The sequence below is a fragment of the Pygoscelis adeliae genome, unplaced genomic scaffold (genome assembly GCF_000699105.1).
Source record: "Pygoscelis adeliae isolate BGI_AS28 unplaced genomic scaffold, ASM69910v1 Scaffold404, whole genome shotgun sequence".
Taxonomy (NCBI): Eukaryota; Metazoa; Chordata; class Aves; order Sphenisciformes; family Spheniscidae; genus Pygoscelis; species Pygoscelis adeliae.
Genome location: NW_008824598.1, coordinates 1002173 through 1015314, shown reverse-complemented (window position 1 = coordinate 1015314; position 13142 = coordinate 1002173). Strand labels below are relative to the sequence as shown.

The following is a 13142-nucleotide window of genomic DNA, read 5'->3' as shown; positions in this document are numbered from 1 at the left end:
TGAAGTCTACTGCCTTCTTTTCACGTGTTTTGTTAGCTTTGTGTATCATCTTCAAACACCAAGAGTAAGAGCAATAATTATATTGTGGCAGATGCTTAAGGAAATTCAAACAGTAAATACAGTTTCCCTATCCCACAGGCCAAATATTCTAAAATTACTAAATTCAAAAGAGTTATTTGCTCCTGCTATAGGCAATCCAATTTGAAGCAAAGTTATCCTCTATAAAATATACGAAGGGCTCCTGAATGCTAGTTTCTTTGCTAACTCAACTGACAGATATTCTAGCAATAAATTCAAGAAGCAAATCATATCTTGCAAGTGACAGCTTTTACAACTGACTCTCTGGCACCAGGGAAATACACAGTTCTACAGTCAGGAATGCTGGACACCTTGAACAAAGCAAACAACAGTTAAAGTCAGAATCTGACCCTGCATGACATTAACAAACTGTAACTCCCAGACATGTAAAAATTCTGAAGAAAATTGGATCAATGACCAACAAGTTAAGTCACCATCATAACATTCCCCCAACCCCCGACACAACAATCTGAAATGCATCTTATGAACTCGGAAACATAAAAGAGAAAGGTTAGGATGTGTCATGCAAGTTTATCTTTAAATTATATACATATACAAAATAAATAAAAATAATGCTTTGCAGCACAGCCAGAGGGGTTGTGTTTTTCAGAAAGAGCCTAAGAGGACTGAGTTCCCTATTGCAAGCTAATAGAATATGGCATTATCAACTGCCTGGTAGATAAACTGGGGACAACTCAGAAAAGTCAAGATGAAAGGACCAAAATGAAGAAAAATGTCTGAAATAGTAAAGACTAAAAATGTATAATTAGAAAGGAATTACTCTTTTTTCAGTACTTCCTCCCCTTTCTCTCCCCCACTTCAGATGATGGAAAATTCCGAAGAGTCATTTCCAGCATTTTTTTCAGATTAACTGTTGTCCTGGTTTCAGCTGGGATAAAGTTAATTTTCTTCCTAGTAGCTGGTACTGTGCTGTGTTTTGGATTTAGCATGAGAATAACATAGATAACACACTGATGTTTTACTATAAACACTGCTTGGCAACAACTAAGTCAAGGACTTTTCAGCTTCCCATACTCTGCCAGCAAAGAGATGCACAAGAAGCTGGGAGGGACATAGCCAGGACAGCTGGCCCAAACTGGCCAAAGGGATATTCCATACCATATAACATCATGCTCAGTACATAAACTGGGGGGAGTTAGCCGGGGGACAGCAATCACTGCTCAGGCATCAGTCAGCAGGTGGTGAGTGATTGCATCACTTGTTTTTCCCGGTTTTGTTCCTCCCTCTCTCTTTTGTTATTTTCCTTTTCATTACAATTTATTATTGTTTTATTTCAATTATTAAACTGTCTTTATCTCAATCCATGAGTTTCCTTACTTTTGCTCTTCCAATTCTCTCCCCCATCCCACTGAGGGGGGTGGGGGGGAGCAAGCAGCTGTGTGATGCTTGGTTGCCAACTGGAATTAAACCACAACTGTAAGGCCTCAAGGTTTAAAGGCAGGAAGGAAACCAGTCTGCAGATGCTAACAGAGAAATAAAAATATTTAAGAGATAGATTTAAAAAATAAAATTTTTTTTTAAAAAAGTCACCCCATAAACTGCAGGCTCCATCACAATCAGTGGAAAAGAAATTCATCAAGGATAGTGTTTGACGTATTATCTATGATATCTGTGAGAAACTGCATTATTCATGAAATTAAGTGTTTAGTTAACTTCGAGACTTTATTTATGCTTTGTAAGTCTTGCTTTCAAAATAAAGTTCCTGTGTTATCAAGTAGTTTGCTATTATGTGATGTATCTGATACCTCCCAGTTCTAACCAATCTTAAAATGGTTTATATACAATACAATTACCTCTCTCCCCATCTCCTTTATGTCATTCTGACAGCATGAAGTACCCTACTAGAATGCCTACTCTGGACTAATCCCTAATTTAAGGCAGGAGGCAGCAAAAAGCAGCAGCTGCCATGCTTGAGGTGTGGCTTACCAGTATGTACTGAAGGAATACCTTCAAGTAGCGCTACAAGCCTAAAGCAAGGATAACTTAAAGGTAGTTTTATCCCAACCTATTTCCTCCTAGATATACTTTTTTTTTTGAAGTGGTCATCTGAGACACTGTCAGAATCCTGGCTTCTGTATAAAGGGTTTTACCCACACAGCAACACAATCACTGTTGAACAGCAGAACTGTGCTTCAAAGCACATCAGAACAGGAAATACAGAATGCAGTATCCATCTGGAGCTGCAAATTAAATTTAATAAACAGGATGAAATTACTAAATTCAGTTAAAGTATCAACTAATAAACCTATAGCCTTTCAGAAAACTCATGCAATACTTCAGTTTTATGCAGCAGATGATCACGACCATTACCAGACAAAAACCCACAACAGAAGCAGCAGCACTTTTTGTAGCATCTCAGGGATGTACCATCAAATGTTAGCTAAGGATATGAATATGTTCAAAGCTGATGAGACTGCAATTTTGAGTCATATAGCATTACACGGTTCCAAACATCTTTTATTGGAACGCTGTTTCTGCTATAGAGTCAATCCATTTTTCCTTAAAACATGACTGGTCTTGTTTATGCTTCTTTATAAAGAACACCCACTGATACTCATTATTTGACACTCATTCTAGACTTTAAGACGCAATTGAAGTAACTTTTTTTTTTAAATGCTAGCACTTTGGCACTGGCATAATTGAGAATGACCTATATCCTGCATTTAATTAAAAAAAGTGACCCAGCTGACTAAAGTAGGTATTTTGCTCATATTCTTTTAAGTTTAAATCACTTTTTCAACAACTTTTAATTTCTAAATTTCTTCAGCTGACAGTTATACACCGTGCATCCTAGAGACTACAATTCATGCTCCTTATCTTTTTGCAAAGAGTGACCATCAACAAATGCAAATGGCCATCACCATTTGCTGTAATTTTCATACAGCTTAAAGTATTAGTTTCTACTGTATAATGTATGTATGTGTATTAACTAAACCAGAATACCACCAAAAAGCTTCAGTCAAGACTAAACAAGTACTTGCACACTTACAGGGACAAATTCCCCTTATTTTTTTTCCTAGCTCAGTACTTACCAAGCTTTTTCAGATTTAAAAATCCCATGGTAAAAAAAAGAATGGTTAAAAAGTAATTACATTCCCCATTCACCCTTAAGCACTTTTGGGTTATTGCTTCCTCAGAATTTCCTTGGACATCTACAGTATTATGACCATCTCCTTATCTCTTTCCACTCCCCACCGCAGAGTTAGTAGCCTTTCCTCATCATCAGTAAGAGCAGCACAAAAGCCAACACACACCCTTCTGGCATGGCTTACTCTGTTTCACACCATTCATATACCGTCAATTCCTCACCAGAGGAGTCCCACTATTTTAGCCTCCTCCCATTTGACAGAAATATTTTTATTTTCAAATTAGAAAAGTTAGATGTACTTTTGTTTAATTATACTTTGATCTCCAGATAATGAAGTTTTGCTCTATAATGAATGTTTAAACTATTCCACACATTTAAATGCTTAAGCACTCTCATTCAAAAAAATATATATATATTTTGCACTTACCTAAATTGCCATCAATGTACATGAATTTAAATGAACAGTCAAAACATCCAAAATAAAGTTAAAAACCGACTAGTGTGCATGCAGCTCTTAAAACAGAAGTATTAAAAAAAAAGCTGAAGAAAGCACGAAAGACAGTACAGCGTAAAACAGAAAGTAAGGTGAATGAATGTGCTGAACCTACTGGCTTTAAAATACCTTAAAAGATACTTTCACTGGTCGTAAATAATCTATTACAAATTTGAGTTGAAAATATTTAAATCTATTACTTTTATCTTGAAAGGAGACATATTTAGTAAAAAATAAATCAGGTAATTTTTGTTGTTATTCTTATTAAATTAGTTTATTAATGTGATAACATACCTCAGGAAGCATAGTAAAACATGAACAGAACATTTCCATTTCTCAGGTTACTAGCTTTACCTTTTGTATGTAGCCTTTTGTTTCATAAATATTCACAATAAACTTCAAAATCTGTGATGTTGCACACATTTACCCAGAGACAATGAGACAGGCTGAAAGGTATTTATATCCCAAAAAACTCCTCTGACCACCTCTAGTATTTAGGAACAATGGGGGGGGCACCTTTCCAACCAGTAATCAAGTGTATACTTTGATGCATATTAAGGAAGAAAATATCTATCTGGGAACTCAAACTGAGGACCCAATTGCTGGCACCTCCCTGCATATTCCACAGGGATCAAAGCTCCAGAATATCAATGGGCATAAACAAAATATCTCAAAAAAGATGAAGAACAGTCTCAGAAGTGGACAGAGTGAGGCGATAACAGATCTTCAACTTCCTTTGACTTGCATTTAGAGGATGCCAGCAGGGTCTAAGCAATGGACTGTCCAGTTTGGAAGCAGACAGCTATGATCCCAGCTATGGAAACCGCTGGGTAAAGTTAAGAAGTGATGAGCTTCTTTAAACATTAATAACAATGATATGACTATGTTAATACATAATATTTTTCCCCTTATTATAGTTTTACAAGTATATATAAGTAATACATATAATTTTTTTTTTAACTCCACTGACTAGTTCCCAGATAAGCTAGCAAAGTTACAGCAAATTAAATTATAGCCCTTGCTTCCTGACTTTTCTTTTAGAAGGCAGAAAGATTACTAAAAGAGTGTACTTTGTATGATGTGCAATGCACTAGAAAGCAAAATAAGTGTATGGTATGTTTGGTTTGGGTTTTTTTTGGTTGGGTTTTGTTTTTTGGTTTTGTTTTTTTAAGAATGTATACATTAGCCTGATCAAGGTTTTACTAGGAATACAGTTTAATTAATACCAAGAAGGGAAACATCATTTCAGAGTATTTCTTAGTGTATTTTCTTTTACTGTTCTACTTAGATACTTGTCATGAATCAAAGAAAAACAATGAAGAGCATGTGAAATAACATTAACTACTCAAAGTCCTGACTTCATGACTATGCATACCCTTATCTACTGATTATTTTATCAACTCTATTCTGTTATTTGCAGCATCTATGAGTTATTCATATTGCTACAGAGATATAAAAATTATTTCAAGGAGCAATTTTGTATTCAAAACTATGAGCCTCTCAGAGCAACTGTTCACTATCCTTTTCATCCTCTCTCTTAATCTCATTAATCAGAAGCAAAACTCTTGCAGTATCAGGACAGGAACTAAACTTCAAAAGAAGATCAAAAATTTTTAATATGTTTTCAAAGAACACATTAAGCAAATTAAAATTACCTGGTTTTCTGTAAGAAAAAAAAAGGATCAAGCTCACCATTTATTTCCAACAACTACATAACCATATCATGAATGAAAGAGAGCTACCGTTCACTGCACGCAGTAGTTCATTTTGTATTAATTATGTAGTATTAAATAATGACATTTATAAGTAGGGAAAAGGGGCATTATTTTGTGCAATGGAGTTTACAGCTTATTTTTAAAATATCACAGTAAATCTAATTCAGTTATTGCAATCGTCATAAAAGCAGCATGTCAACTGATAAACATTAGTATGTTGTCTTAGAACCAGCTAATCCAAATGGATAAGCTAGTTCTCCCTCTTTTTTTTTGACAGACAGGCAACAATCCTGAGAATGAATACTGCTGAATATTTCTTGTGTCCTTCCAGTTCTTTCCACCTCATAGCCTTCTGCTCTCTGTTGAAACCTTCTACATTAACTCTTCTATATAACACATTCAAGCAAGATTAGAGAGAATAACTACCTGGAGGAAAAAAAAAAGCAAAATCTCTGAGAAATTGCAAATGGATGGTTCCAAGATGAAGGACCGCTTTAAATAGTTAAAAACATTTACAGTACTTCCTGCCCCTACATATATAATCAATCCATATATAGAATAATACTAATGGTGCTGTGACAAGATATGTCACAAAGAATAAGAAAGAATAGAAAAAGACAAGACAACTAACTTTGGGTTGTAATATCAAAGAACAGGTGCTCAAAGCATACGTTTTCAAAAGTAAAATAATCTTCAAAAGAAAGTCAGGAATGTCCAAGTTACTGTCCATTAATTTCTTCATGGGTCTCTTTTGCTTCCAAAAGGTTTAATTTTTATCAATTTTCTGTTGAAACACATCCTACTTTTTCAGACTATTTCTTCAATTGCCAAGTTTGTTTTCATTTATAATCCTATTTCCCAGCATGTTTTTAACCCTTCCCAGCTTGATGTCATCTGGGTGTGCGATACATATCCATCATTCAGAACATTGATGAAAGTCTCAAACACATGACAGATCCCTACCAGATCCTATAGCCATCTTTCCAATTTCACCATGAATCATTGATAATTACACTTTGACAGTCTTCTAATCAGATGGGCATCCATATAATAGCAATTTGACCTCATATGCTTCCCACCAGCTTGCTAGTGAAAATCTGAGAAAACATAAAAAGTTTTTCTAATGTCAAAGTTACGACTGTTTTTCCCTTATGCATAAAGCCTGTTTTCCTGTAATCCAAGAAAAACAGACTTGTTTGACGTTTTTCTTGATAAATCATTGTTACTTTTTTCTGGTTTTCCCCTAAATTCCTTATATTTTAGAAATATTTTTTGGGTTTTTTTTTAAATATTAGCTAATACAGTTTACAAATATTTTTTCTTTTATTGTTCTTACAATATTTTTCCAGAAATTGCAATAATAATATCAAACTTTCAATTCACTCATTTCTCTTTGTTTTTTTTTGCTACTAGATTTGCCCTTCTCCAGTCTCCTGGGAGTTCCCAAAGTTGGCTACGAGACTAAGGGCCCCATTCAGGGTCAATTTCATCATGCACAGACAATCTGAAAATGGTTTTTAGTGTTTCAGTAAGAAACATCTCAGTTTAAGAAAGCAAGTTTCATACGACAGTAACCCTCAGACACACAAGGACAGATCTATCACTTTTTAATACAGATGTGATAGATAGCATCACTTTTTTGTCTTTAAAATTACAGCTTTTTGATAATTTTAATTGAAATCAGTTGTTCGAAAGAATCAATAACCACATGGACAAGTAAGACTGACAAACTAGCTGACACAGCCAGGTTGCACTTCCAAAGCCATTCCTTCAGAAAGGCTCCTCTCCAAATGCTTACAAGAAAGCTAAGAGGCAATTAGATAAGAAGGATGGGCCTTTCATACATAAATATTTGATTATAAGAGAGGAAATAGCAGAAACACATGGTCAAGTCATAAAACCAACAGAAGGCCCCCGTGGAGTTTTGCTGGAACCTGTGGCTGGGCTTTGTGCTGTCTGACATATCCTAAGCAACCCAGAGAACAGGGTGAACAGTAAGATGACTAATTTTCCTCATGATATTAGGTTATTCAGGGCAGTAAAGGCAAAAGCCAAATGCAAAGAAGGATTTTATAAGACTAAGCAACTAGGAAAGGGCTGGCAGATAAAATTCAGGGAGATAAATGTGAAGTTATACACAAGTGAAAATAATCCCACCTTCATACATAACAAACTGGGATCTAAAAGATTCTTCAGCAATGATAAATATTTCCGTTAAAATACTAGCTCAGTTCTCAGTAGCAGTAAAAAGTCATCCAAAGCTAGAAAGAAAAAACAAATTGAGTGTTGGGAATTATTGGGAGAGACGTACAGAATAAAAGAGCAAACACTATAACATCAATGCATAACCCATTTTTCACCTGTATTATGAAAGACATGATCCGTTTTGGTCTCCTCGCCTCAAAAGGAAGAAGTAATAGGTCTGAACAAGATTCAGAGAAGAATCAAAGAAGTGTCAGTTTCACGAAGGGAACTATCACACATGCTAAGATTCTCTTGTCTGGAAAAGAGTTGGGGGAAGATGTGGTGACAGTATCCTATAAAATCATAAGGGGCACTGAGACCGGCACCAGACATCAACTATTTAATGTTTCTTCCAGTACAAGGAACAGGAAATCCTAGCAAAAGCAGCCAAAGTCTAGTGCAAAAACAAGTGAAAAGCAGTGGTTCTTCACATGACATATTAAGCTGTGGGATTCACTGTCGTAAGAGGTTGTAGACACTAGAATTTTACATAGGTCCAAAAGCAACTGGCTTAATTCAAAGAACAGTCCACTGAGAGCTAAGCCTACAGAAACTGTAGCTGGATCATAAAAAGTACTTGGTAGAGATATCACTGTATACTAGGTCTATTCTATGAACTTTTGGACATTGTTAGCAATGGAACATTGGGCTACCCAGTCTTTATGTTATTATAGAGTAAGGATTCATGTTACATATATAGATAGGGTAAAATACATTCTTTTTGTCTTTTGTTAGGTTTCACCCTTACAAGAAAATAAAAGCACTTGTTAAAAAATAAGATATAACCTTCTATGAAATGAATGAATAGAAGGACTCATAACAGTTACTAATTTACTTTCCCCTCAAGATGAGGAAATAGCTTTTAGAAAAAAACAAACGCATAACCACTTTGGCAGGTGACAAAGTCTCTAAATACCAGATTCAGATTCCAAATGCCAATACAAGATATTAATGTGACATTTCCATAAGAAAGGCTACCAAAACAGAGTGTATTAGAGTATTCCCCCTACTGCTAAGATGACACCAACTATCAAGATTAGAATGTCTAACCAATAAGGCTTTTGAATAGCAGAATCTCTACCAAACATGTTTTTGATAATATTGGTTCTAGCAGCATCCTAGTGCACCTACTATAAATAAATATTCAGCAACTATTACTGTCAGTCTGGACACACAAATTGTACAAGAAAATAATAAACTAATTCACTGTACTGAATTCCTGATCAAGACCCTGAAGCAACTGGTATCGGACTTGTTAGTTCCACAGATATTTAGGTTCATGGCATGACTAAGAGGTTGAAAGTTTGGTGAGAAGCACTGATGATCACAAACTGGGAAATAAATTAAAAATTTCAGTTGTTGCTGCCTGCCAGCGAAGAAGTTTAGATTTGGAATCTGGAAGTGAGAGAAACACAGGATTGTGTTTTTGTCTGTGGAAAGTTAACAGATGGTCTAAAAAGGAGCAGCTTTAAAATAAGACCACCAGCCAAAAAGTATGTGGAGACAGCAATACAAGAAATTTTTTATCTTTCTGTTCCACTGTTTTGTATAGCTTTGTGAAATAGCAGAGAGAGTCTCAAAGCTTGACCTTATAGCTTTATTCATCCAGATTAAAATCCTTCAATCTTCTTATAACTTTGGAAAAAGAATGTTATGTTGTGAATAGAAGTATTTGAAAGACATATTTACAAGTTGCTCTTTTTCTAAGACACAGGTCTCTGAAACATTGCTGAAAACACAAGTTCAACTTCATTCTGTAACATAAAATTACAGAAGGTTGCATACAGGTATTTAATATCATATCTTCTTTTAACTTTAAAAAACTGGGCAGCTAAATCCCTATACAGCTCAAAAAAAATATGCGTCTGTATGTTTGTTTATACTTTTGCAGAAGTGGCTCATTTACCTCTTCAGAAGAGGTTGCTGAGTATATTTAGGTTGTTGCTGCAAAAAAGCAATAGAGAAAGTCTCAAAAATAAGAAAACGGGTAGTGACAAACAATCATTCTCTTCAGCTATAATGTGAAAGAATACTGCATGAAGGAAATTATAACCTGCATTCAGATTCTTATTAATGTGCTTTCCTACAGCTTAGCAGCCAGAGGCAGATAGATCAAGATATACAATTCTTGCTGTAAATGTCAAACTTGTTCCAGCATAGGATACAGTACCATAAGCAAAACATCAAGTACTTAGCTGTAAATTAACAGAAGTAAACTTTCAGAATTACTTACCTGATTTTCTTCATGTGAAACTCTCATCTGTTCTTTAAGAACTGACATTCTGGCTGCTTCTTCTTTCCTCAATACTCTTTCTTTCTTTAGCTCAGGACTCCAGAAAGTTTTTATGCTATTCATGGAGGATCCCAGCTTGCTGTCCTTAATGTCTAGTTCTTTTCTGAGAAGATCATTCTCCCTCTGTAGTTCCTTAAGCTGAGCCTGCAGGTCTAACATGGTACTATCTCTAACCTGTCTCAGCATAGAAGGAACCTGATGGTGGTGATGGTGTGAAGATGTGGTCAGACCTCCATGCTGATCAGTGTAAGAAAGAACATCTGTGTGCGAAAGTCCAGCTGAAGCAATGTTAGGACTGCTCCCCATAGCTGTGACTCGACCACCATACACAGCTCGATTTGTAGCCCTTCCAAGAGTCATTGTGCCCTTTGGGAAAGTAGTAGAAGCTACACCCTCATGGTCACTCAGATACATTGGTCCAGATGTTGCATAGGCTGCATTAAGGGACTGGATGTTCTCCATCGATAATGTCTTACCTGTTCCTCCTCCTCCTCCACTATTTGTTCGCCTGTGGCCCAGGCGAGGAGATCTTGGCAAACGAGGAGACCTGGAGGGACTTCCTTCTAAGTTGCTGATTGTTCTTGCACTTCCATACATTTTTCTTCTACTTTGAGGTACTATTTAGTAAGAAATTAGTAACACTAAAGTTGAATATTAAATTTATAATTCCAGCTAGAAATATTGGCAGTTTCACTGCATTCTTCCAGTAGGCAAAAATCTGTTGTTCCTCCAAAGTCAGAGATCTGAAAAAAGAGATTATAAAATTAAGTACACTTTCATCTTGGAAAACAAGTTTACAAATAATCAGCACATATCAGAAAATAAAGTAACCCACTTCCTGGAGTAATTACTTTTAAAATAAATTTTACTATACATTTTGTATTTAGGATGACTAGTTAAAAATGCGTTTTCAAACTAATTTCATTCAGAAGAAAAAACTGCTCATTTATTTCTTGCCAGAAAATATCTTGATACTTTGACTTGGTTTAACAAGCTTTATGTTGCAATAAACACCATGGGCCCAAAAACATGTCTTAGCTGGTACGTTAATGGATTTAAAATGACTGACCATGTGGAATTATATAAAGGAAAAAAAAAAAACAGCCAGCTGTTGTTGACCATTAAGAACTACGCAAACTAAGATATTACTTTTTCAAAAGACAGTATAAAAGTAGCTATTCAGCAGTTCTGTATATTGTCCAGTAACATTAGATTAATTAAGACAGAACAAGGAAATAGGCAAGGGGTTTAATTTCTGTTGGAACTAACAAAGAGGTTTTTGGATAAGAAAAAGGATGAAGGAAACTGTTTCTAATAATTCAGCTGTAACAAGTACAAACATATTTTACTAAGAAAAGTTAATAACACTAATTTGAGTGAATATTCCCTTCTAAACAATTATACTGTACTACAACACAGTATTATTTGTTCAATGAAGTACTAGCTTGCTAATATTTGCTGTTAATAAGCTTCTCAGGAAAAGGTTGCATGACATTCCTATGGATATCATATTATTACTTTGATAGATCTATCCTTGCAATTTATTTAACCAAACAACAGACAGATGTGGACCAATGCTCTGTTTTTGAGTTCTTCAATACCATCATTATACATTTACCAAGCTTAGAGTAAGTTTATTAGCTTTACATAGCATAAACATACAATAGGATTCTAGGATTAGGTAGGCCCACTGAATTTTTTTTTTTTTTTTAAACAAATCTGACCATTTCAATAAGTTTGTGGTATTAATTAAATTGGTGGTCATTAACCAGATCTAGCACCATTTATTTCAAAGGTAACTAGAGGAAGAATAAAAGTTGGATTCAGTCAAATCCAGTAATCTTTAACCACACCCTCAAGGCATCCTCATTATCTATAGATACATTATTTCCCAGTGTTTTAAAACATCTGTTCTATGTTTGCTGTGAAGAGTGTTGATGCAGAGGCAGGCAGAAGTATCATTCGATGTCATATTTATTAATAAGCTCTAGTATACTAAATCCTCACTGACAATATTAGCATAAAACATTATGGATACTAATTATGTCAGCAAACAAGAAGCATGCCGAGTTCTCCACTGACCTGTCATTATCCCACACAACCATATACCACATGGCTTATATGAATTCTAAGAATTGCTTGGTATATGCTACATTTTCATCAAGTTTAACAGCCAGCATTGTATAAAGCATTTTTGTTTCATTTGAATTACCAGTATGCATCTGAATTAGCTGAGATGTTTCAACTTGTTCAACTTGTTTCAACTACTATTATACAACAGCAGCCATTCTTCTGAATTTTCACCTCTTTCCAAAGAGGTCACAAGAGTCTTGTGTCAAGAGTCACAAGATTCAGAAGCAGAAGGCACAGCACTATGCTACACTGAAATGTTGATGACATTGCCGCTATGGGTGCTGGCCAAAAATATAAGAGCATGGTATTTATTCAACATTGGTAATTTGGAAACACTGAACTCTTTGTACTGCACCCAGGCTGCTCCACTAAAAGTAATTCATTTCAATGCAAAGATTGCCCTTGGCAAAATGGATCAGACAAGCTAACATAACATTGTTCCATACAAACTATGTTAACAAGACCAGTAATTCTGTCATAAAACGTTACCACTTTTGGCCATGTACAAACAGCTCAGTTATATACATCGGCACTTTTTGCAACATACAAACAATTCAGCTACGCATAAAGCAAAACAGGGGTACCTACTTCAATGAGAAAATGTAGGTTTTAACTATTTAGGAAAGACATAGATAGAAAAGTACATTTAGCAAATCATTTCTAGTTCAGGATCACATAACTCATAAAATAACATGAATATTTTTAATTCTAGAGGCAAAAGCCTGATCCAATTTCTTGAGCCATGAAAAGCTCTTAAAGCTTCCAGAATTCAGCCTCAAGGTGCACAGATTTAAAGGAACCAGATGTAACTTACCGATTTGCATTTTCAGATTTTGACATTTTATCATGAGTACCCAAATCTGCCCCCCTTTTCAGTTGTCATACAGCATTCAAGAGACAACCCACAGCTTGTTCCACAAAAAAACGGTGCAGCTTTTCTGCCATCTCAACATCAATCAATAAAAACCTTATCTCATGGTGACTGGGGGCAATGCAATTGTATATCCTAATTCTCAAGTGGCTGCATCCTCTGGCCAAATAACATCACTCATAATGCACTTTGAGAAATCTATCCTT

General features: G+C 35.3%; 1 protein-coding gene across 1 annotated transcript in view; it reads right to left on the bottom strand.

Moving 5' to 3' along the window:
• Nucleotides 1-13142, bottom strand: part of LOC103915497 (ERC protein 2-like) — a gene marked incomplete at its 3' end in the record, with an annotated part of 82016 nt that overhangs the window by 50990 nt on the left and 17884 nt on the right. The window contains exon 2 of the mRNA XM_009322332.1: nucleotides 9873-10675. Coding sequence (XP_009320607.1) covers nucleotides 9873-10529 — 657 coding nt within the window. The remainder of the gene's footprint in view (nucleotides 1-9872; nucleotides 10676-13142) is intronic.